This window comes from Pimephales promelas, chromosome 7 (genome assembly GCF_988280905.1).
Source record: "Pimephales promelas chromosome 7, fPimPro1.hap1.1, whole genome shotgun sequence".
Taxonomy (NCBI): domain Eukaryota; kingdom Metazoa; phylum Chordata; class Actinopteri; order Cypriniformes; family Leuciscidae; genus Pimephales; species Pimephales promelas.
In genome coordinates this window covers 19,925,781-19,952,627 of record NC_142775.1, presented here as the reverse complement: position 1 = coordinate 19,952,627, position 26,847 = coordinate 19,925,781, and the positions used below count along the sequence as shown (strand labels likewise).

Here is a 26,847-nt window from a genome sequence, read left to right as displayed (position 1 = left end):
TCCAAAAAGACACTTAATGTTCCTAGAGACACCATTGGAAGCATAATTCGCAAGTTCAAAGTTAAAGGATCAGTGGTTGCACTTCCTGGACGCGACAAAAAAAAAAAAAAAAAAAAGAAAGCTTGTCACGGTGTGGTTCAGGCTGAGGAACAAGGAGACCGGAGTATCGGGGAGAACAGGGTTTTAATATAGAAATACAGGCAGGCAGACGGGAATACAGGCACCACACGGGTTCTAAATCAACAACAATAGACATCGACCGACAAACTTAGAATGACACTGAACTCAACTAAATACACAGAGGAATCAGGCTAACTGGGGTGAACACAGGTGAAAATGATAATGACAGGACGAGGAACAGGTGGCTGATTGGGGAGTGAGTCCGGGAGAGGAACAAAAGGATCCGGGGAAGTGTAGTGCAGATGACGGGACAAACAGGTGAAGACGACAAACTGTGACAGCTATTAACGGCTGCAACCAGATTTCTGAGAAGGCAGATCCAGAAAAAGCCGAGAGTGACTGCAAAAGACCTGCAGCAAGACTTGGTGGCAACAGGCACTGAGGTTTCAGCTTGCACAGTAGGTAAGGCGTGTACTAAACGCATGCGGTTTCCATGTCAGAACTCCAAGACGTACACCACTACTGATCCAAAAGCTCAAGAAAAGTCAGCTCCAATTTGCTCAAAATCATATAAATAAGCCACAGAAGTTTTGAGATTCTGTTCTGTGGAGCAATGAAACAAAACTGGAACTTTTCAGTACTATGGATTAGCAGTATGTCTGGAGGAAGAAGAATAAAGCATATGCTGAAAAAAACCCCACTCTGCCTACATTTAAACTTGATGGTGGCTCTGTGATGTTTTGGGGCTGGCACTGGAAACCTGCAGCATGTACTGTAGAAGGCAAGATTGATTCATTTTTGTATATCAGGAAATCCTAGGAGAAAACTGGTCATACCGCCAGTGAGGACAATAATGTCCTTCCAACAGCACAATAATGCCAAGCATACCTCAAATTAAATGATTGGTTGCAAAAGAAATCCTGGACGATTCTACAGTGGCCATCACAGTCGCTTGACTTGAACCCCATAGACAATCTCTGGTAGGATTTGAAGAAGGCAGTTGCAGCACAAACCCAAGAATATTACTCAACTGAAGGCCATTACTCAAGAGGAATGGGCTAAGATTCCTCTGAAACGCTGCCAGAAGCTGCTGTCTGGTTATGCATCTTGTTTGCAGCAGTTCATAACAGCAATAGGGCGTTCTACTAAGTACTAAAGATGCTTCCCATAAAGGGGTTGAATGATTTTGAGACTGCAGAAGTCATTAAAAGTGGAATGTCAGTTGAATTTGGGGAAACCACTTGAAACATTTGTTGTGTTGAGCTATTTCAATTACTTTTGTTTTTGTTCATTGGAAACAGCTGAAATTCTGCAAATTTTTGATTTGCAATGGGAACTAAAATAATTTCGATTACAGCTATTAGCCAAATAATTTTGTATGTTTTAATATATTTTTTAAATATACAAAACGTTTTGGGTCTGTAAGATTTTTTTTTTAAAGAAATTACTACTTTTTTTCAGTAAGGATGCATTCAATTTAAGTGACCGCTTTATTTAATTATTTATTTTGCTATGTGGGTGAAGACATGGAATATTGTGTATGAGTATAAACATTGTCTTTTGAAGGGGAATTAATCACAGCGGAAGTTAGATTTTTTTTATTTATTTTTAATTTTTTTGCTGAGGTATTACATCTAAAACTCAGAATACAACAATGAACACCCTTTTGTCAATCTTGATTGACAAGCCCTACCCAGATGGGCGTGTTAGCGTATCCAAGAGGTCAGTGTTTAATTGCATTATTTTAAAGCTTCCGCCACCCACTACTACTAAAGAGACACAATGACCACCATGTCACGTCTGCTACTCCAAACACACACTCATCTAAATTGCATTAGCGAGTTCACTGAAAATAAGTACCCTTTCTATTCATTAATGCCCATTGTCTCTTGACTTTGGTTTAGACTCACATGATGCTTCTCAGTGGTTGAGTGATCAGGAATAGTTTTTTTTTTTTTTTTCACCCAGAAAATCTCTCAAAAAGCTTTTTAATTACGACAAGCCGTGTTGGCATCCATACATCCTGAACTACCCATCCCAATGTCTTCACTTCAGCCTTCAGAATGTCCCTATAATGACCCATGTGGTATGTCTTTCTTTCTTTCTCATTTTATCTCCACAGTGGCTTTTTGTTTTGTCCTTTCGAATAGCCTGTGCCAAGCTTTTGCTCATTAGAGAGTTTGGTGAAGTGTGGCAGGGTCCATTCAAGCCCTCCAGCTGTAGAGTCTTTCACCTATTCCCTGAAAGAATTTAAGGTTGCTCTGCTGGTCGGTCTGTTTATCCGGCAGACACTGGAGGGACAAACAGAGACCTCTTCCCATTCTCCCCACGGCTCCAGTCCCAGTCGCACCTGTTCGCCGTGCTAGTGTCCACGCAAAAAGCCAACTCATTAAAGATGGAGGCCATTGTGGGGCATCTTTTGGGAGGAGGTGAAGTGGAAAGGTCCAGACTGCTGTGGGCAGCAGGAACCCGAACCCCCATTCTGCGCTTGCACAGAGGAGCAGGCGTGACCCAGAGCCAGGACAGTTATTAATCGCTGCCGCAACCTGTGCTAATTGCTGTGTTATTTACTGCACTGTTACTTTTGCACAATGATCTTTTATGTGGTGAAATTGTGGCTTTGTGAGGGCTTGACTGATGCAGTTGTGAATGGAGGCCTGATTCCTTTCTGCTTTGGCTATTTTGAGCATGTACATGGTATACTAAAGAAGATCGAGTCAGCCTCAATTGTGTATATTAATTGTCATTGAAAAAGTGACCCAGGGATTGTTAGAACTAAATGGATTAAGCCTCGTTGCCTTTGTTATGCTGTAGCTGAACAGGTCACGCTTCATGCGTGGCATTACGGCAATGCTGTGTGTCATTCTGGGTCGCTTTAACCCGCTCTCTTGACCCCCTAAACTCCCTTCAGGGATGGATCCCCGAGCAAACTGACCCTCTTTGGTCAGCACTGGCCAGGTGGCTCCTGACAAGTTCTGACAAAAACAGGAAGCATACCTCTGGACACGGCAAGCCCCAGTGGGGCTGTCTGATTGGCTGCTGACTCAGCGCTGCTGCCCAGGAAGTCCTGACCCAGGAAGTGTCCAGGGAATTGGACAAGATGGCTGAATAAATAATGTGTGTGAAAGCAATGTTAGAAGCAATGATTCAACAGGTCTGGTCGATACTCAGACTTGTGGGAGATATTCTGCTATTAATTCTAGGTTTATGATGATGTTACGTTAATATTACAGTATGGAAAGTCAAAACAAGTTTATTTCATGCCACATATGCCATCATTTTTTACATACAATTTAATACCTGGTGTGTAAAATAGTTGTTATATGAAGAGTTCAGATGCAAAGGCCTCTAAGTGCCATTTGAAATTTTCTTCTAGAATGATAATTTTTATCAAGCTTGTATTTAAGTTCAGTGATTTCACTTAAATGGCAATGATAATTACCTATTAATTGTTATTTAAGTGAAATTACTGAACTTAAATATACAAGTTTGATAAAAATCATCATTAAAGAAGAAAATTTCAAATGGCATTTAGAGGCTTTTGCATCTGAACTCTTCATATATTCTACCGTTTAAAAGTTTGGGGTAAGACTCTTTTTAAAAGAAATTTATATTTTTCGTCAGCACGGATGCATTGATCAAAAGTGACAGCAAATTTTTTTTTTCATTGTTACAAATATTTCATGTTTTAAATAAATGCTGTTCTTTTGAAATTTCTGTTACTTAAGCAGCACATTGATAATAAAAAAAAAAATAGAAAAAGACATTTTGATACCATGATAGATCGTGTAATCAATGTGTGAAATACACTGATCTTACAGTGCAGAAGAGACACAAAAGATCTTACATTTGGAAATAATCAAACATATCAGAATATATACAATTAATCAATAACATGTAAAAGAATCATGTAAAATAAGGCATAAAAAGTATCTCAAATTTATATAAAAAACAAGATTAATAAGATTCATGAAGATGAAAATGAATAAAAGACATCAATAAAATCGAACACACACGCGCATATATACTGTATATAAACAGTATAGGCACTCTGATCAATCAATACAAGGGCATGTTATAATTGACTACTGCTTAAAATGTTCACCAATTAAAAAGTGCCATGTCTATTCAAATTCTCTTTAAACACTGCACTTGATTCCATTAATACTATATTTTTCTTTTTGCAATGTAAATGTGTTGTTAGAGCCTCTTAGAAAGAGAACCTCTGCCTCCTGTGGAGTTTGTTTGTGTGTGTGTGTGTGTTTCTTTCTGCCTGTGTGTGCTGTGTTCAGGACTGTAGTTTGTAGGTTTGGCAGATGAGATGGCTACAGAAGGAAGGCACTGCGGTGTGAGGTGGTAAGGCCGAGGGTGGAGAGCAGTTGACATACACTTCTCTGAGGGAGAGAAAGCCCAGTTCAAATGTGCAAAGGTCATTGTCTTCCACCTCTCTCATTCCATTCCCACCCTCAAAACCTCTCTTGCCACCTTCTACTTCTCTTTCTACTTCTACTCTTTCACAGAAAGTGACACCTGCTGAGCATATTGGACCCTGTTGCACAAATTTATGTTGATGTCAGCAATGAAAACAGCACCACATCTCCAAATATTTGTGGAACAGCGGTCCGTCCATTTCTGTCTTTCTTCTACACCTCTCTATTTCCCACTTTCTCGTTCTCTACCCTCTCTTCCTCCTTTATTTTGTTTTTTTTTATTGATTTATTTTTCCAAAGCCCCAGCCTGGGACGATGCGGCTTTCACACATGATGTGAAATGTTGTTTCTGCAGAGATTATTAACACACGTTTGTGAAGTCTTTTCTCTGGGTGGGATCTGAGCTGGAGGGCGGGATGGACTTGTATTCTTCTATTTAAATTTTTATTTTATTTTTTTCAGACTAAATATGTGTGTAAAATCAAAAGAGAAACGATTTTGATGTGAGCACACCAAGTGGCTACCACCAAAGTTGGTTGAACAGAAATGTCCTTAAAATAAAAGCTTTAAATACAATGTTATTCACTATCAGGATTGACCAACACACATGTAGGCCTACTAGTCTATGCGGCTGCCTATAGCCACCACGTTTGGGAGGTAGGCGATTTATCATTCCAACTAGTGTTACCAAGTAGGTACTGAAATATAAAAAAATGTGATGATGTCAGCATTTCCCTCTAGCATTTTGAGCACTGTTGAGTGAGTGAACACAATGGCCAATCAGAGGTTTTTAAGAATTCGTTCAACAGTGCTCAAAATGCTAGAAGGAAATGCTGGTATCGTCACATTTTAAAACTTTCAGTAGGCTACCGACTGAAAGATTATGTCATAGCTAGCAGAGCGACGAAGGCTGTCCCAAGGCTCCGTTCCAGTCCAAAATTGGACACACTCTCCTCAAACATAGCACTGTGCTGTGTAGAGGGTGTTGAAGCACAACGTAAAGTTGATAATTCCGCAAATGACTGCAATTGCAGATTTCGAGCAGAGATGGAGACAAAGAAGAAAAAGCCGGACTGCAGCAGCAGCATTTCTTGGAGTATCTCAATAATATCGTATCTTGAGTTCAGTTTCGTTATATGCATCGAATCATGACATAAAGGTATTGTTCAATGCATTCTCATCCTTTAGCGTCATATAGAATGCTATATGACAAAACGGCGCTATACTACGCACATGGCACCCTTTATCGTTAATATTCACGTGAACCAAAGGCGTCATAAATCCTTTAGCGTAATATGAGACTACCCTACCCTACCCCACACTTAAACCTAACCATCAGAGTGCGTGTTATATTAACGAGAACAGGTGCCATGTGCGTAGTATAGCGCCGTTTTGTATGGCGTGAGGATGAGAACGGGCTGGTATTGTTATACCCCTAATATATGTTTTAGTGGTATGTACCAGTATTGTAGCAGATATGAGGGCAGTGATGGGTCAAAAGCTGTGACATGTTTGAATACTCTCTAAGCATAGTCTTTTGTTGTGTTTTGTGTTTAGATTTTTCCTGTTAAACCATTATCAGCCATCTCGCCTGTGCCGTTGACTTGTGGGGAGCGACAGTGGTCAAAGGTGTGGTTAATGGCTTAGCTCGTCGTCCCAAGCGCTTGGTCACATTCTCCTTAAAGTGGCATTGCCTGAAGGGCACTGATAACACGCATCCTGTGCTCCCATTGGCTGATATCCAGAGAGCTGGCAATCTCACATGGAAGAATCTGTACATTAGAGGAAAGGTAGGTTAGGCTGGAATGTGAAGGGGTTTTAAGGTATTAGAGGGAAAGCCAGGATGGCATGCATTTTCCTGGCCTGTTGTGGATGACCTTTTCCTCTACCCAGTGCTTTTGTGAAGGATCAGCATTTTTGGTTCATGTGAATCCCCTCTAGCTTTGAAGGGGAGGGGCACAGCAGGGGGACGCTAAAGAGCCCTGAATTTGTGTGTGCGCGCATGTGTGTTTCAGTATGTTTCAAGTGTGGTGTGCATTTGGACCATTTAAGATCTAATGTAATCCATGATTGTGGTTGGAAGAGGCAATATGTAATCATATTTGGGAGATAGCTTTGTCACGTGAAGGGAAGGCTTGAATCGTGGTTTTCTGCACCCCCAGCAGAGTTCACACTTAAGCAGTGTAGGGTTTGGACCTGCGCCATGCCTGCAGGGTTGGTACGGCTGGCCTCTCCCCAGCCCTCTTTATCTTTCTTTTTCTCATTCTCTCTTGCTCCACCAGAGGAATGTCCAACTCACTGGGAAATAGTACAGAAAGAGACAAGAGATATCTGGTTAATAAAGCTTGACTTCTTCATTCACACATCATGCAATAAATTCTACAGTGTTGAGAAATCTACTTCCAAGCCACCTTTTTAATTGAAAGTAGTTAAGCTGCAGTCAAGAGACACTTCTTATGGTTTTTGAAGTATATTGATGCTATTTAAGTTGGCAGTGTGCCTTTAAATCTATACTTTGTGATAGATCAGAGCTGTATTTATGTTTTTGTTGTTGTTGTTTTTGTATTAAATTACAAATGTACACTGCCATTCAAAAGTTGGGGGTCAGTATGATTTGTTTTAAAGAAATTCACTTTTATTCACATGCATTCAATTCATCAAAAGTCAAAAGCATTTTTTTAAATAAATGCTGTTCTTTTGAACTTTCCATTAATCAAAGATTAATATTTAGAAAAAAATGATTTTGAATTACTGTTTCCGCAGGACAAATATTAAGCAGTATGGTGTTTTTCAACTGTGATAATAAGGCCCTGTTTACACGAGAACCCTCGCGGGTGAAAACGTAAAAATATTTCATCGGATGTGCCTTTCGTTTACACGGTGACGGTGTTTTTGGGGCTTAAAAACGCAAAAAAGTGAAACCACCCTCCAGAGTGGAAATCTTAAAAACGCTCCACCACTGTGTTCCTGTGTAAAGGGTAAAAATGCAAAAGCGCAGGCGTGCGGACTTGGTCTTGTTTTGTGGCAGTGCTTCACTTTGCCATCTAGCCGCCTGGAGTGCATGTACTTCATTGAATTTCATACACTTTTGCGTCACCATTTGCACACGGATTTCCCACCCAAAACGCTCGTCTAAACACAGAATAAAAAGTGGTAACGCAACGCCACTTTTGCGTTTTCTCTTCAGAATCGTTTCCATGTAAACATTGTGGTACTACTAGGAATTTAGTTACCCCCTAACACTGTTACTCAGTCTGCTGCTGTTTTATCAATAGACTAATGCAAAAAATGAAATTTTATTGATTGTTTCGAAAATATTCTGTATGGAACTTCTAAAATATTTAACCGTTTTGACTTGTTTACACATTTCTGGATTCATTTCCTCTTAAGGAAACAAGAGCATAGATTTTATTGATCAAGCAAAATGAAAACATACTGGTAGCAAAGTAAATTCAAGTCAGCAGTCAATGAAGTGTTCCTTAGTGCCTTAAGATATGCATGGCTCAGCAGCACAGATGAGGTGGGATATGGAGCTGGATCTAGCACAGGATCTAGTGAACCTCACAGTGGGTGTCCTACAATAAAAGTCTAAGTGGAGCGACAGCGATTTCCATGTCTCAAAGATTTCTAATCACTCTGCTTTAACACTTTCCTTTTATACTTTTAACTGAGGAGGTAGATCGCTTTTAGCTTTATATTGAAGTAGCAGTATTTTATAATCAATACAAAGCACATAGTCCGTGTCAATCTTGATTTTTGGACTCTGGTAACTTTAGCTGCTGGGTTTTGAACCAAGTGAACCTTGTTTATGGAGGCTGCTGTATCCTGAATACATATTATTTAGAATAATTTAAGTCTAGTGGGTACAGGGTAGAGCTACCTGATTAATCATTAAAAGATCATGATCTCGATTCAAACAGTCACGCAATCTCATTCCTAAATGACAACGATTTGGCTGTCATTTAAACTTTGCCAAAGTCACAGAAGAACATTCAAATCTGTGTTGGCGCTGCCACAGATTCAGAGATAGCACTTATGTATGTCTTTTCAACCACACAGTATCATTATTTCTGGGTAACAAATATTCTAAATATCACAGAAGTACCAGGATTAAAGGTTTAGAATGAAAAAGCAAATCCTTTTGAAAGTAACTCTGCGCTTCAAATACGCCAATAGGTGTTGACAAGTGACTTAAAAATTTATACCATTGAATCCTTCATTCAAGAAATTTGTTCAAAAACATTGATATATTCAGTAATAAAACAAATATTTATGAGTGATTGAGTCATTGAATCAGTCATTCAAACTGATTTTTTTAATGTATTATTCAAATTAAATGTTACATTTTAAATAGACTGCAGCAATTCATATTTTTTAACATTATTTTGTTTAGTGGTCTCTTGTCTGTTCAGAATTGTGGGAGAATCAAAAAATGTGATTCTCAATTTACCCAAAATCGTGCAGCTTTAGTGTTAGATGTTTAGTAATCTTATAAGAGAAATATCTAGTTCGGCTGAATTGTGCATATCGATCTATCAAATCTTTCTTTATGTGAAATTTTATCTGAGTTTACTAAAATATGCAGACCTGATAACTTTCAGGTCCACCTTGTCACTCCAGTACTTATTTGTTAGAGACAGATCTGATGGATAGTTAATGGAGCTTTGTCTTACTGTTGTTTGGTGAATTTTCACAGGCGAAATCATACAATTTCAATAGGAAACCAGGCGATTGGGAATGGCGCATGAGTGCAAAAGATTCAACGACTCTTTTCTCTTTTACTCTTTTCTCTTTTACTCTTTTCTCATAACTCTAGTAATGTTCGGTTTCGTGTCTTAAAATCTTTACTCTTCACCATTATCAAAGCAGCTATAATCACACCAGAGCTCTCAAGTTTTAAAGACAGACTAGAGTGACATTTGACCCCAAAGGGGAGGGGGACACATGCAGACAAGAATTCAATTTGAGAGAGAGATGAATTCATACGAATGACCTACCCCTAACTCGTGCTACACATTCAACAAAATTAAGAATAAAAGTCAAATGTTTTTTTTGTATTATTTTCATTCAATTATCATTTTAAAACCTTCACAGTTGTTGCTCTCAAAGCCAAAATCTACACTAGTGCACAAAGCATAATTGTATACCCACCCCCTGTAACCATGGCAATGATCTCAGTTTTCCTTATTCAAGTCTGTCATCGCAATTGAACAAGTACATGTCTATGTCATTGTTCCTTGACATATTCATGGGAATTTAAACCCTGTGATTTACGTTTTTTTTTCTTCTTTTTTCTCCAAACTGTACATGAGCAGCAGAGATATAGTCGATAAATCGTACTTATTATTTTCAGATGGCCATTTTGATAATTACTTTCCCTGAATAGCTCTGACAGGCTGAATAAAAGAAAAATGAAAGGCAAGAAATGCGAGGAGTGTAGTAACCATGTAGGTTTAATTTGAACATTTGTCCAACCCTGTGTGTAATAAATAAATTGTATGACACTAAAGCAGACATTTGCTTGAGAAAGAGTTTTGAGAGAAGCCAGCCACGTTACCCTGTTAAATTTTTTCTGTTGATATGAAAAATCTTACATTTAGCAATATAACGGGTGAATTATGTATATGTATATTCAACCCGGTCTCATCCCAAGACGTCATATAACTGACGTTTTAGGACGTCTTTTGACCATACGTCAATATTCGCCTTTTTAGGGCCCCCTTAAACGTCGGTAGATGAGGTTATGGGATCCTAACTCTACCCCAGACCTAAACCTAACCCGTCACCTAACTGACGTTAAAGGTAAAGCGTCAGTTGTATGACGGCCCGGGATCACAATCTACCGACGTTCAAGGGGGCCCTAAAAAGGCGGATATTGACGTATGGTCAAAAGACGTCCCAAGACGTCAGTTATATGACTTTTTGGGATGAGACTGTGTTAGTATATTACAATGTTATGATGAACTATATTCCTTTCTCCACTGATGTTCTAAGTATACTGATTTTTAGAAGGCAGCTTTCTGACTCAGAGATGACGAACAGGTTTTTGTAACATTACAACGCATTCTCACCCCAAGGCGTCACCTTTGACCATGCTTCAATATTTGACGTTTTAGGCGCCCTTTAGCGTCACTTACATGACGCGATCCTACGGCGTCATCTAACTGACGCTAAAGAGTGCCTAAAACGTCAAATATTGAAGCATGGTCAAAGGTGACGCCTTGGGGTGAGAATGCGTTGTTCCTCTTGCCTCTCGTTTACTACAGTAAAGTTGACCAAGTAAAAAACACCGGGCACTTGGCACTTCAGCGTGAAAAATACGCTCAGCGTCTCGTTACGCTCATGGCGTTTAAAAAAACAATTGAAAACATTTGAAAACATACGCCAAGCACGTGGAAAAACGCTTCGGTGGACACACGGCCTAAGCTTTGTATCAGTAGAATACACCCTCATATCCCCCTGATAATTTTTAGTCTAGAAAAAATTAAGCAATGAAGCAAAATTTTAATCGCCATTTTGCGTCATCGGAGGATTTTTGTGCCAGAGGCTAAAGACGACAGTCAGTGTTCCACATGTTTTCACCACACCCATATGGGGCGGGATCTCACTCACAGAATGTAAAGATAGTGTCAGCCATCTTTCTGTAGAAGCTAAGCTAACAGGCTCTTGCCTCTTGGTTTGTGGAGAAAGTTTGTATGCTAGGCTAATCACGATGGTGGAAGGTAGTTTTGAAGTTGAAATGGCAGAAGGGGATTTCGAAGATCTGTTGCGAGACTGGCGGTGTCAGTGCTCTCTCTGTGTGCCTATGGAACAGATATAGAGTCCTATTGCTGTTGCAAATCTCAGCGATGGCATTTTTCCTCTTGACGAGATAGCTGAATCCGCAGAGCTTTGAGTGTAAAAGTGTTAATATTATTATTATTTTTTTAATTAAAAGTTATAACTCACATTGGTTATGGTTCTTTTTATGAACCCAAAGTGTTACTAGAGTATGGATTAGCCTAGATAATGTATTAGCTTAGAGAAATAGTGATTTCAGTTGGAGGAAAACATTTCATATGCAGAGCTACTAAGCTACTCTGTTGACAAGATCCTTCCTTGCATCATAATTTTAATGTGAAAGTCTAAGTTGGGTTATATACATTAGGCCAGTACATCCCGGTACAACACAATTTAGCACCATTTCGTTGGAAATTTACCAGATAACTCACGATGTATCAAAGCAAGCCTAGTTGTATCCATTTTTCGGATTCTGCCGCCTATAACCGGTAGGCGTGGTTTGGGAGTGGCCTCATAAGGGCTGCGAAGCAAGTGTATTCTGGGAGTTGTTGTCTTTCAGCCACATGAGTAAAAAAAATATATATATTTTCTGCCTTTTCTCAGTCTAGAATGCTTCAGTTTCAAAATTAATTTCATATTTCTACTACGTAACTGACCAACATTAAATACATATTCATCTTCCCAGAGGAGAAATATCCCTTTAACAATTTGTGGCAGTACAGTTTTTATGTGATTAGAAAACCTTGGCTTTCCTCCTTAGCAACATTGATATTGCATGTAGTTACATCATGTTTGGCAGAGGTGTAGCATGTTACATCTTGTTTAACAGAGTAGCATGTCACGTTATATTTTCTCTTAGATTTTTGGGAAATAATCAATATTTATTCTTCAAACTGGTATCCTGAGGTTTTCATGCTCTCTGACCCTTAGAATTAAATAGGCTTTTTTTCTGTTGTACTTTTAAATCCTCTATGTAAATGTACTATGCAAATTCAACATAAATAACACTTTACTAATTACTTTAGTTAACGAAAAGGCTAAACCGTTGGAGTGTAAATGTGTAAAATCTTATTGTGACTGAGCTTAATTGAAATGGTCTTTTTGGACAGGACAGTAACTTCAGAAAGTTACAGTATGTTTTCACAGAAAAAGGAAACTTATTTCAAAAGATCTAGATCAAAACTATATGATGTTTCATGATATGACTTTTCGGTCACCCACTATCGTTGGAAATAGTTTTAATGCCCCTGCTGTTTAGTAGCCTGTAAGCAATACAAGTAAGCTCAGTCTTTCCTCATCCCACTTAAACAAAGGAACAGGAGCGTGATTCAAAACAGAGGATGATGAAACAGGTTGATATATACCTACGACCCTGACTTCACCTCTCTCAGCACAATTATGATGATGCCACTGTGATTGGTCAGCATTTAAGTGTCGTGGTTGTAAGGGACTAACAAATGGAGCAAAGGCAACAAGCCAATGGCGATTAAAGAAAATAAATCTATGCACATTTAATTACTTTTTAAAGAACAACAATTAAAAATAAATACCTATTAAATCAATTACATTTATAAAATAATTAAATCGCTCAAAACTAAGATGATTAAAAGTTATACCAAAAAGTTATCACCCCTATATGCTGAACCACGCTATGCACCGCTCTGTTTGTTGTTACTGTAGGATGACACAATGTTTTAAGTTAAATTTTTAGGCTGTTCTGCATCGGCAAAATGACCAAGATGACCAATAAAATCAAAGAAGGCACACAAAGAAAGTGTTCACGCAGAAGATGAGTGCGAATTCAATGTGACGCTTTCGTTTTAACAGTAAAAGGTTGTATGGTTAGATGTAAGTATATAGCTAATCATTTCATATTTCACAACTGTTTTATGATTAGTGACCAAAACTAATATACATTGATGTAAACGACGCAACTTATTAATGAAATTTCAATGGTTTGAATTGCAAATTAAATGCTATCTTTTACATGATTTATGTCATTCATAACTGAGTTTGATGAGACGAGAAACATTTTTTTTGACATATTAGATATATGAATAAGAGTGAATATGGGCATATTTTTAAATAAAACATTATTAGTTTTAAACTGATTACTTCACAATTAGGCTACAATTAGATACCACTCTCATTTGTTTTTCTTTGTTCCCTTAAACCCCTTTTAAATCTGTAATGTAAAAAAATCCATCATTTCCATTTTAGGAGAAACATCTGAATCTGAATATGAGAATCACAGCTATCAAAGCAATATATTTTTGCTCTGGGAGCGGCCATTCACAGGATTTGTTGTCACCCTATTTTTTATTTTATTTTTTCATCGTTGGTCTATGTATTCTATTTTTTAGACTAAATACATTTTTAATTAACACGCCTAGTTTTATCATACAAACGTCTAGGAGTGAGAAACTACTAAACTATTTTGTCTGTTTAGTCAGAGCAGACTGGTCAGAGCAAGTGAGACGCAGTGGGGATTCTGGGTGACATGGATATGACAGCATGCAGGAATCCCCAAGCCTTGCAGAGAGACACATTATGCTTCCCTCTCCGCAACTCTTTTAGTGACATCATCAATTCTATGTGCGCATGCAGAGTGGGGAGGGATGAGGGCGGTTGTCAGGTGTCAGAAATGTCACACCATTTAGGACAACAACTGGCAAAGCACAGCGCTAGCAACAACACCAATGTTAAGGCTGTGTTTCTATAAAGTCGCTATAAAGTCAGTTCCAATTTTTTTACTTGGATTCTGTAAATAACAGTGGTATGAACTTAAGTGTTTAAATTTCAAGCTGCCATAGCCTAAAGTTTATAGCTGCAAGACCTGTGTGCATATAGTATGTGTGTGCATATGCATGTTTGGTGGTGTGGCCATCTGTGTGTGTGTATGTGTATGCATAGATGGAAAACACCTTCTGGGTATCAGGAGGCAGAGCTTTAAGGTATGATATGTTAATAAAATGTGTCAAAATGTCTGATTCCCATTCTCTCTTTATAAACAAACTTGCAGCATGAACTGAGCTAATTAGCGCACCCATCTGCTCACTAGAGCAAACTTAGTGATACATACCAGAGAAACTGTAAAAAGACAAGCTCAGTTTTTCCCCGGCAGATGACAAGTGTTATAAATTGCAGTTTGTTTTCTCCGTCTGCTCTCTTTTCCTCCGTTTTTCCACCTCTGACATTATTCATTTAATTATTTCCTTGCCATCGCCTTGTCTCGTTTGCTGTACATGTATCAATGTTGTGCCATTGTGTACACAAGCAATGGCTATAAATGGCTTTAATTTAATGATCTGAATCTGTCTAGCTTTTCCTAATCATCCAGGTCTCCGATTTCCCTCAGAGGTGGGCGTTCGCTAAACGGGTCTGCCAATTTCCCCAGTTTTGTGAGGCGCTCGTGGTTTGTGGGGAGAAGACGGGAGGATAGGGGAATATGATCGGTATTCCCCGAACAGCATTATGCAAAGCTGTTAGCAACAATTAACTCATAGCACATCGATTGCGACGGGGCCGGGCCCCAGCCATTGTGCGAGCTAAGCACTGCGGTGGTGAGCTCGGAGCCGAGGGGGGAGCGATACACAAAGATCCATCTGTTCTTTCTGCTCCCCTGCACTGATGGAAGACTACGCTAATCTGGTTACTTGTCAGGACAGGTTAGTGAAAGCAGGCGAATGGAGGAGGCTAGAACTTAACTGGTTGTCAGCTGCTGGCTGCGCCGTGTCCTGTCTTCCAGACTCGATAGTGCTAGATTTGGCACGGGCCGCCTGTAGTCAGATCGGCCACAGACCAGCCAGTCTGTCACCAAAGAAATACCAGCACTGGTGGAGAGGGCTGCTACTGGTTTCTCTCAACCAGCCCATTCTCACCCCCAAGGCGTCACTTAACTGACGCCTTGGGAAGCATTTGGACATGCTTCAATATCTGACGCTTTAGGCGCCCTTTAGCGTCAGTTAGATGACGCCCTAGGATCGCGTGTACCCTACCCCCACCCCACACCTAAACCTAACCGCGTCCTCTAACTGACGCTTTCCTTTAGCGTCAGTTAGATGACGCCGTAGGATCGCGTCATGTAAGTGACGCTAAAGGGCGCCTAAAACGTCAAATATTGAAGCATGGTCAAAGGTGACGCCTTGGGGTGAGAATGCGTTGTCTCAACAGGAACTGACTCGTTTAAGAACGAACACTTCATTTAATTTAATCTTATTTTTTTAAGTGCATAAATGCCAGACTCAGGAGATATTTTATCACAGATGCTAGTTACTTTCAGAAAACATGATTATAATATGAGCCATAAAACTTCCAAAATTCAACTGAAGTGTACTTAAGAACCCACAGTTACATACACTCCAAAAAAAGGTTCTTCAGCAGTTCTTCAGGCGTTCTTTGCGGCAGTCATGGTGCTATGTATAGCACCACTACCATTTAAATAACCTGTTAAGCCCAGTTTGGATCTTCAGCGGTTCTTCGGTTCCTCAGTGGTTCTCTGGTACCCACCTAAGAACCAGGTGCTGGTTCAGAGCTAGAGCTAGTGCCAGTTCGGAGTTGGTTCGACTGACGAGCTTTCAAAGAACCGGTTTGCCTTTCCACTGGCTAGAGAGCATCACAGAGCCAGATCTTACATCACTGTATACATCTCATGTTGCCCAGCAACGCTAGCGCAGCACGTACAAACACACCAGGCTTGTTCGAGATGGATCGGCACTGCGAATCTCGAACTGCGAGAGCGAAGCAGAAGGACTCATTATGTTATGCACTCCAAACACTCCGGAAGCTCTGATCAGTCCACGGTGCTCCGATGCATCTCGAACAAGCCTTACATCAACAATAGTGGTTGTTGCATTACTATTTATGCTCATAGCCCTGCAAACCTACATCGGTATCCAAACACGGCGAATCCAGCACGTTCGTGCAGCTCGCCTTAACAGAGATTACAATCGAGCTGCTATTAGCATTATTAGCTGCTATTTAAAAATGGCAGTCACAAGTTTCTGTTTCGTCTTGTTGGTCATGGTAACCCTACCCCCAGCCGCTGATGTAAGCGGTTCTCACTTCTCAACGCATTCTCACCCCAAGGCGTCACCTTTGACCATGCTTCAATATTTAACGTTTTAGGCGCCCTTTAGCGTCACTTACATGACGCGATCCTACGGCGTCATCTAACTGACGCTAAAGGAAAGCGTCTGTTAGAGGACGCGGTTAGGTTTAGGTGTGGGGTGGGGGTAGGGTACACGCAATCCTAGGGCGTCATCTTACTGACGCTAAAGGGCGCCTAAAGCGTCAGATATTGAAGCATGTCCAAATGCTTCCCAAGGCGTCAGTTAAGTGACGCCTTGGGGGTGAGAATGGGCTGTACTTCTAGACCAGCAATGATTTGGTGCTACTTAAGAACATTTTTAATGATTCGGAGCTGGTGCTTTGGTGGTCGAAAAACAAAGAACTGAGTTGAAACTAGGCTCTGGCTCTGAACCAGCCCAGCTCTGCCTTGGTGGAAAGGGGTATGCGGTGGTTAAGGTGCTCTACGGCACCTCTTATGGTCCTACAGAGCACCATTTGACATAGAGAAGTGCAAGTGGTTCCCCTATGATTACAAGCCAATGAACCACTTTTGGTGCTATTAGCACCATTTTTGTTTAGAGTGTACAGTATGTTCGTTTAAATCTTTCCGAAAGACATAGGCCTACATTATAGACAACTGAGAATATTACAATATTAAGACATTTAAATGGGGCAAGCAAAGTAATGTAAAGACATTTAAAGCAGTAGTTAGGCTAAACATGTTTATTCTTTTCTAAAAGCTTTTATTTATTTACTTGTTTTTCAATAGATTGCTACTTACTCAGCCGAATTCCTTGGCCTCATGAGATTTCAACTCATTTTTATATGCTATGAAAATATTATGAGGGAAATTAATGGGCATCTGACTAGCTTATTTGGACTTTTAATAGAGCTGTAAATTTTAATGGGCAAACATGGGGCTGGTCTGTACAATATGATGGAAGCTGTCAAACCGACAGCTGTAACATGTAGGGTACATATGTGAGTAGAAGCAAACCTCTCAACAGGCTCAACAATCAAGCACATTTTCTGATAGTTAAATATCCTGTAACACCACTGTCTACTTTCTATTGATTCTCTTTCTTAATAAACATTTTAAAGGTAATTCAAATAAATTGATTACAAAGGACAAAAGTTTCAAATGATTTTTTTAAAGATGAAATTAGCTTGAACATTTTTCAGTGTTTATAATTAAGCATGGGAAAATGTAATCAAGCAGCCATTTATAATTATTTCATCTCTTAAGGTCATGAGTTATATCTGTTCTGTTAATTCTAAATAATGTAAAATGTAAACAGATTTTTCTTTTTTCGAGGAAGCAGCATCCTTGAAAATGCTTTCATTTTAATAAATGGTCCCATTAGTTCTGCAATTTTCACTGATTTATTTTAGTTTCTAAACACTGGAAAAACATGCTTTTAATATCATTGTAGAAATTGTTGTTAATAATAATAATAATAATAATAATAAAAACACTAATAAACATGCCGTTCAGAATATTCGTTATTATTAGGTTACAGGAACTTTTGGGTTTGTAGATGGAGATCAAGCAAAAACAGGAACACTTTTGTGTCTACTTGTGCGGCATCATTTTTTTTGGAAAGTATCGAAAGTTGAGATTTTAAGCTTCATTTTCATTGTCCTTCAAACTTGCATTTTGAAAATTATGGAGAAACCCCAAACCAGATGCATAAAAGACTACAAAACCAAAACTGTGTTGTGTTTGAAAGTCCCAGTGGGAATTGTTGATTTAAGAGCAAGTGAATAAAACCACCCAGGCACTGTCTAGAAAAGGTTGTCTCTAAACCTTCGTCTGAAACAAAGAGACTTATGGAAGAAGCCTCAAAGAGACCAATGATCACTTTGAAGTAGTAACAAAATTCAGTAGCATCAGAATTGAGAACCAGTCATCCATATTAAGTCCTCATGCTGGCCTGTTTGGGAGGGTGGTATGATGTTAGACAATTGCATTTAGAAATGATATTTGTACAGCTTTTTTATTCAAAGCAATATGATTAATACATTCTAAAAAATGCTGGGTTATTTTAACCCAATTTTGGGTAAAATATGGACAAACCCAGCCATTGGGTTACATTTTTAAATGACATTTTTTTACCCAATGGCTGGGTTTGTCCATATTTTACCCAAAATTGGGTTAAATCAACCCAGCATTTTTTAGAGTGTAGGACTCATTTCTGACCTCAATGCAAGCCAAACTGGAATTTGCCCCAGTACGTATAGTGCATATTCATTTATACAAACTAATGCTGTACCTGTAGTGACATACATTGGTGGAATTTCAGGGACTACACATAATCTGAACAAAGTAGCAGAAGACACTGGATGAATGACCCAAAAACACTTATCACAAAGACTGTAATATTTATAAGAACATCACATTTAATTTTTTTAAGAGGACTTTTGTTATGTCGCAATTACATTTCGGCTTCATTGGAAATGAAAGAACAGATGACAAAACTGCAATCTAGCATTTGTATTTGAGTAAAATGAGAAATAATTTGGCAGAGGAACGAATGTTCACACACACACACACACACACACACACACACACACACACACACACACACTGCTTTTCTTTCACTCTCTCATACACACTCCATCTGCTGCTAATGCAGCCTCTTGTCTGAAGTGGGTGTGGCTGACGACAGAAGTCTCTGTGTCAGTCAGTCCCCTTGCCCCGCCTCCTTATGTGGTTTAGCTGTTAGGACCACCACTGCATTTTTATTCAATTAAACAGTCCCCCCACCCGAAAAATCGTCCATACAGCATCCTGTTAGCCATAAGATGTTGATTGTCTCTGTAAGCAATTAATGATTTTGTGACTTGTTATGCTAATTATGATGGCCTTTTCAGTTTGTGAGAGCTAGTTTGTAGATTTATTAGTCGCTGACTGGGAGGAAATGAAAAGAAAAGCGTTAGTGGTAATTAATCCTGTTAACCAAGGATAATTGGACAAAAAAAAAAATAATACATAGACACCGCCAATGGTTTTAGCTCTAAGGAGTGGCAGTTAACCCTGCTTCCTGTGTTTTATTCAACAGTTAATGTTTCCTCCATTTTCTGCTTCCTCTCAGGATCTCTGCAAATGTGCCAGCCCAGTTCCCTGAGTGTCAGGAGGCCTGCCTGAAGGGGCCACAGGGTTCTACCTGCTAGTTCATGGCATTGCCACCTCCCTTTGCAACATGCGCAGACTGTTATCTATTGGTATGTGCAAATTTCCTTTGTGTGACTTCATACGGCCCTACCTGAACTCATCTGATTATACAAGTCATAAGTCTTGAGCTAATCTGGTCAATTTGACCCTCCTGTGGAACTATGAAATGTGTAATCATAGGTGTTTGTATAGCACACATACATATTTGTAAATTTGCATATACAAATGTATTGTTTTAATTAGTGGTTATTACTAAATGTTAAATAAATGATTTAAATGCTATGACATTTATTTAACGTATTCACAGGCAAACCTGTACTAATATGAAAGGTTAAAATTAATAACTGATTTTTATACCAACATTTATTTTTTTTTTTGAACTTTTCTTTTATTTCCTATTATCAAGTGCAGTCATACAGTATGTTACGAGTAAACATTTGATGATACAATAATGATGATACAGTAAAGTGTCATGGACAAGTCTACAAATAGAGCATCAGACCATAGATATCTTCCATCCTAACAAGAATATAAGTGAGGGGAAAGATCCTTATCTCTGCAGTACCACATATACATTTTGGTAAATAGTACAGATTTTTTTTTTTTTTCCCTTTCCTTCCTTTACAATACATATGACCATTGGGAGAAAAAAAAAATTAAATAAAACCAAGAAAAATATAGTCTACATAATAGTCATATCAAATGAAAATGTTGGACAATTGAAGACCATTTATTTAAGAAAACCTCTACTTTCAGTTGTAATAATGCCGTTGTATACTCCATGTTATAAACATCCTGTATTCTATCCCTCCATTGTGCAACCGTTGGAGGGTGATTTATACCAACATTTAAATTGCGCATTGAAATATAATCATTTAAATGGTGGCTGTCGTGGATTTAGGCCTGTTAAAACATTAAATACCAGTTTTAAAGAACAAGTAGAAATGTATGTTATATAATTCGGGTATTTATCAAAATTCTCCTTTCTAAATTGTTTTTTTGTTGCTAACTATTGAGTTATATTATGTTTTCTGTAGTTGAAATACCAATTGAGCGATTACTTTATTTCATGTATCTTTCAACATACCTTCTGATGTTCATTCATGTTTATTTCATGCTGTAACTAGTAGTAAAGAGGAAGAGATGATCGGTTCATGTCATGTGTACTGCATGCTTTGCTTGAACCAACAGCTGCTATTATTGACAGAATTTTAAAGCTGAGGCTTTGTTTCATATCAAAAGTAACAAAGCTTATTTTGAATCATTGGATTACAGGCGTGCTATAAATAAGTTTTGTTCGCACATCAACTGAAAACAACAGACTATATATTTTTTTGGGCAATGAAGAATCGATAACGATTCATTAAAATGAGAAACGATAAATATCCATATTTATAATGGTTTCATTCTGTTCTATTTATGGTGTTGTAGTAAACACGTTTTGAAGGATTACACAATTATAAACTTTAAGATGTTAAAATGAATGAACATTTAGTCTCTTAACATAAAAATTTCAATATAATAGTGTTTTGCAACTAATATGGTTGTGACTGTGCATTTATATTAAAAAGTGGTTAGTTTTAGAATGTAGCACAGATAGAGGCTCAAAAAATTATGTTATTGTAAATGTTACAATACAAAATCAACAATTCATAGCCAACCCTAACACATTTTAGATGCTGTCAATATGCCCATTTTTTTACATTTCAGTATACAACCAAACATACAAAAATGTATGTGTAAACATTTCAACTGTAGACCCTAAATTATATTAGAGGAAGGAAAACTATCTTGTTTTTCCTTTAACACAACAATACAAACACCCTTCTTCATAAACACACACACAAAAAAATCAGTTTTGCGATAACAAGGCCTGAAATGGTCGGTGTCCCTTCCTACTCCTTTCTTATCTTGTCTTTTAAGCCTTTGAGCAGCTCTAAGTAAATATGTAATTAATAGCAGACATTTCAGCATCAAGCATGAGTGCAGCTGCAATAACATCCTTCTCTAAAATGTTCCATACGCTGTCCCCTTTACAGCCAAGTTTAAAGCATCCACAAAGACCTCTATGAAATTGTTTGTTCTTTTTTTCTTAGCAGATGATTCAGAGAATTGCCAGGAAAAATATTTTTTTAAGAAACAATGTTTTCATGACCTCTGATGTGCATCATTTTTAAAAAAAACATCAAGGAGAGGCTGAATACGGCTGAGAAATAAAATGTTGAGATACAGTATACTTAAATTATTGTTGAGGTATATTTAGTATTGACATTGAAACTTAAGTAAAGACACTTTTGTTTTCTGCAAATGTTGGTGTTTTTAAAGGGCACAGGCAAAGGCGTCTTGATCCGTTCTGTCACCTGAGGTCACATTCACTTCCAAAGAGAGCAACCATAAGGTGACAGAGCTTTGTTAATTGCACAGAAAAATAATTAAATGGATGAACTAATTCCCCAATATGTATGTGAGTCCAACTTAATTAAAGAAACAAACTCAAATCAACCTTCAGCAAGAAAAAAAGAGAAGTGTGTACACCCAGCGTGAACTTGTCTCGCCCCTAAGCGTCCCACAGGAGGTAGTTTTAACGTCTTTAGTATGTTTATTGTCACTGTCACATATAGCATAGGAAGCAAGGACATCCACAAAGGAGAGGCCAAAAGAAGATAGCACTTGACATCCCCCCCTCTGAAGTAAAAAAAAAAAAAAGCTTAATTACACCATTTAAATAATTATTTCCTGGATTTGTTTGTCCCTCATCTTCTCCCACCCTTCCTCCCCCTCCTATTTTTATTCATTTATTTTCTTCTCTTCTTCTTAGGGAGGTTTTCACCATATGGTTGCAGATCAAGTAATGTCAAACATTTTGCCCTTGCAAGTTTTTGCAATTTGCAGTTTTCAAACGTGAGACCTGTTGAAGGCACAAGTGATAATGGACGCGCTCTACCCCCTACTGCCTCTGTCCCACCATATCTTTCTTCAATTAATGCTACAGCGGGAGCTTCATGTAATAACACTTGCGCTTGTGGCCTGTCCACGTGAAAGAGGGGAGGGTATAGGTGTTGTGAAAAGAGAAAGAAAAAAAATCTAATTAAAATGCCACTGTTGTGTGCTCATGCGAGTGTCGCATGTTAGCTGGATGCTTATATTGTGTTTTGAGGTGGACGAGAGCATGCGAAGCTTTGTCTATCATTATTGCTGTGAACAATCAAGGTGATGCCAGCAGGACGGTGGACGCATTGACAGCTGTAATTATGTATCTCCATGGTGATCACTTTTGGCCTGTCATGGAGGCCAGGCTGGCTCCTCCTCCTCTGGCATTTAATCAGATTGTGCTGTCACTTGTCAGGTGGATGGCGGCTGGTTGGGGCATAGTGTTTTGTAGGAGTGTGTGTATTTATATAATGTGTTATAATGGTAAATGGACTGCATTTATATAGCGCTTTCACAGACACAATTGCCACCAAAGCGCTTTACATTTTGCTTTACATTCACCCATTCACTCACTCATTCATACACAGACGGCAGTGTCAGCCATGCAAGACGCCATCCAGCTCGTCGGGAGCAGCTGGGGTTAGGTGTCTTCTAGTCTCAGCCTCAGACGTCACGCCCACGGAACGTTGGCTAAACGTCTGATGCATATGGTACACTTAACTGGAAACACTTCAGGAATGTCGAAGTCGTCATCTGATTGGTTGAATTTTATCGGATTTCCGGGGGGCGTCAGTGTCGCGTTTATTTTCGGTCCGCCGGGAAACAAAGCGCAGATGTGTGATTGCGGAATAAAAACTGTTGTGTTTATATGAGTGGCCTATGTGAGTGACAATGAGCATTTCTCAAGATCAGCTAAACGTAGTTGTATGTCCCCTCCAATCTATTATGGAAGATCAAGTGAAGTACTTAATTGCGAAGGGTATATCAGCTGCGTTTGTGGACAAACATGAAACAGACGCTGACATCGCAGCTGGCCGATTCAGTATTCATATATAGGTCGCGCACACTGGATTATAAGGCACATAAGATACTGCAGAGTCAAACGTTTGACTGGGTTTGCGTTATGCATCCACTAGATGTGCTAAAGGCTAAAGGGAATGTAGCGAGTGCGCGGCGCCGGAGGTGAGGCGTTTATTTATTTAGTAGGCGTGAGCGCACTGGGGCGGGGACGTAACTTACATTCGTGTGACAAAGCGGACATAAGATGGACATGAGCGAGTTCGTGGGTGAATTTAATAACACGGAGCGTTGTTAGCGCCTCCGGTGACTGCTGACTGACTTGTTGCACACCGGTCTGTTGTTGTGGGGACATTTCCACGCCCCGAAACATGACGCTGAACGAAACGAACTGTAATTGGTTGTTTGACATGTCGGTTTAACGGCCTTATGGGCGGGCCTTGACCAAAGAAAGCTGCTATGAATTCCAGACCTTCAGCCGTCAGTCTGAAGGTCTGGCTACGCGAGACTAGGTGTCTTCTTGCTCATGGACACCTCGACCCTTGGTCAGGTGGAACCAGGGAATGAACCACCAATCTACATGAACCACTCAGCCACTGCTGTTATAAGCTTATAAGTTAAACATTTATTGAGCCAATGGGTTGAAGTGGAGAGATGTATGAGTCTGAATCGTTAAGACTTGTTTTGCAAACTCATTCATTGAAAAGATCCATCTAAAGAATGATTTGTTCTTGAATATATCAACTTTTCACATCAACTTCCATGAAGGAGTGCACCTGTGGATGTCACTTTTCTGTGAATAGTCTCACATTATGGTATGTTTCTCACAGAAAGTTTTGTATGGCTTCAGAAGACATGGAATATAGTTGTCTGATATTTTTGATTATGGTCCTTCTTGATCCTTAAAATGGAAAGCCTCACTCCCATTCATTGCAATATGTAGATTCATTTGCCCTCATTTATCAATCTTGCGTAGAAACGGGTGTATATGTTGGCGTAAGATTATGCTTACACTCCTCTCACCGCCTGATTTATGAAGATGTGCGTACCTTTGAAATCCAGGTGTACACAATGCCTGCCCTTGATAAATCCCGCGGCCGAAAACGATCGTCATTAGAATAACACACCCCTAAATATTCAAGTCTCCGTTTCCCCCACGCCCTCATTTTACGCCATGGACACATGGAAGACGGCAAAGAAGAGAAACTTCTCCGACGTGGAGCCGAAATGTCCTATCACAATGCATAATTTTACAGCACGTCTTTTGAAATTAGCATTCAATTTCGAATCACTTCACATGTATAATAGTGATGATGATGATGTGATGTGAACTACCATTCATTCACATTAATAATTGCATGACAATTTGTAATAGTATTCTTCTTATTATGATTTGTATTAATGATGCTTATTGTTATTTAGAAGAATGACGTCGTTATTATTATTTGTATTATTATTATCATTTAAAAGAAGAAGAACGTATTTTTTATTATTTTGTCAGTCTGAATTATTTTTTGGTCATTGAAAGCCTTTCATTAGGCTACCGATCCCAGTCCGTGCACACCTGCCGGGGATAATCCTGAAACGTCAGGGTAAAGCGGGCTCGCAACTGAAGGAATACATATGCTTACAAATCAAATGCTTTGGTAAAGTCACACAAATTAAACATTGAAGTCCACGTTACACAAAAATAAACACTGAAGTTTATAATTACTATGTTGTTGTTTTTTTGTTTGTTTTACAGTGGGTCTTAATATATCATATCTTTTAGTTTGTCAGTGCGTTTTGTGGTGTTAGGAATTTTTCTGCGCATTTCCCCACTAACTCAAAACGTGCGTACACCACCTCCTGAGCGGGTGTAGGATTCGAGCGTGCCGTACGCCCACGTCCTTATTGATAAATCTCAAACTCACCGTGGTTTTGAGTGTACACAAGGTGTACGCTGGAAATTTGGTGTATGCACTTTTGATAAATGAGGGCCATTGTATTTCTCAATCAAGTTTCAGAAAAGAAAGTACGTTTTTATTGCCTATGATCATTTGTTTCTCTTGGATGTACGTCACAAAATGGAAGAAAAATTCTGTCGCTATTTCTGTTTCATCGTGTTCCAGACATTCCAATCCATGGAAGTTTACAGTGTCAGGTAGATAATAACCAAGGTCCATGTGCTCAGTCAGACAATATTCTGAAAGCACTAACTCAAAAGAACACTGATCTAAACACGTCCAACGCATTACAAGGCGTGGGCTAAAGATGTGAGTAGAGACCCTCATAACCTTCTCAGTGCCCCAACAGGAAGTAGGCTTTTTATTGCGCCCCCGTGTCCTTTAATGTGTAAGATGAAAGCCTGTGCATCTGTGGTGTTTTTCTTTGCTTTTTATGGCATGCTAATTCATATTTAGGGGAAAAAGGAAAACATAAACACATTGTTGTAGAGTGCTTTTGGATTGGATTCATTTATAGCACCCTTATTTATGCACTTCCTGAAATCCCAAAAAAGACAGTCACCCACTGTGCCTTTGTATGGTGTTTTTCATGATCAGTGATGAGACTGGTTTTACTCTAATGTGCACATGCCTCATAATATTTATGCATGATCACAAAATCCTGTGCAAGGGTTTTTTATTCTAACTGTGAGCTTCCTTATTGGTAACAACGTCTGACAAAGGCCATACTTACAGATGGCTTTTACATTTTCAGCCAGTCATCTATATCTCACAGATGCGTCTTAAGCATTTGGATTGTTAGTGCTGCTGTGTGGTTATTTATCTGAACTCCTTTGCTTCTGTCTTTCTCTTTGTTATAGTGTACAGGAAGCAGAAAGTCTGAGGTGCAAGTCCATGGACTGCTAATGAGACTAGATCTAGGGTTTGTGGTGTGCCAAGTCTGCCTTCTTTAATACAGTATCAAAGGCCCAATCAAAGGGACAATTTCCTCCAGCATCCTGCCTCTGAGCATCACTGTGAGCCGTTCATGCTGTCTGCAGTCTTTTTCTGGCCTTGTGGAATATACAAGAAACCAGGCTATTTTATATTTTGTTAAAGAAAATGTGGAGCCCAATTCTATTGTTAACATGGGTTAGGTGCATTTTTTGTTTGTGTGCAATGGATGTATACTGTATACAAACTGATGACTGAAGTATCAAGTGGATTAGCGCTGTCTTTTTTTCTTTTTTTTTTTTTTTTTTTTGGGTGTGATTGCAGTGTTGCTTTTACACTTGGGCGAGTCTCAAAGAAATGTATGTTTGATGGACAGCCCAGAGCTAACAATTCCTCCATGGGGGTGAGGCCAGTCTTTGCAGGTCAAAAGTGAATCCTTTACTTT

At 39.0% G+C, this 26,847-nt stretch overlaps 1 protein-coding gene across 17 annotated transcripts in view; it reads left to right on the top strand.

Moving 5' to 3' along the window:
* Window positions 1-26,847, top strand: part of LOC148978330 (uncharacterized) — a 143,220-nt gene that overhangs the window by 49,602 nt on the left and 66,771 nt on the right. For 13 of the 17 annotated variants that reach the window (XR_016169278.1, XR_016169276.1, XR_016169277.1 and 10 more), the window contains one exon: window positions 19,496-19,625. The exons of 2 other annotated variants lie outside the window; for them this stretch is intronic. Coding sequence is in view for 11 of the 15 variants with exons in the window: in XM_089133197.1 (XP_088989323.1) it covers window positions 19,604-19,625 (22 nt within the window). In the remaining 4 variants the exon portion in view is untranslated. Of the gene's footprint in view, window positions 1-3,652; window positions 4,550-6,107; window positions 6,341-19,495; window positions 19,626-26,847 lie in introns of those variants that run through there. 2 more of the 17 variants (XM_089133195.1, XM_089133188.1) reach the window with 2 other exon arrangements.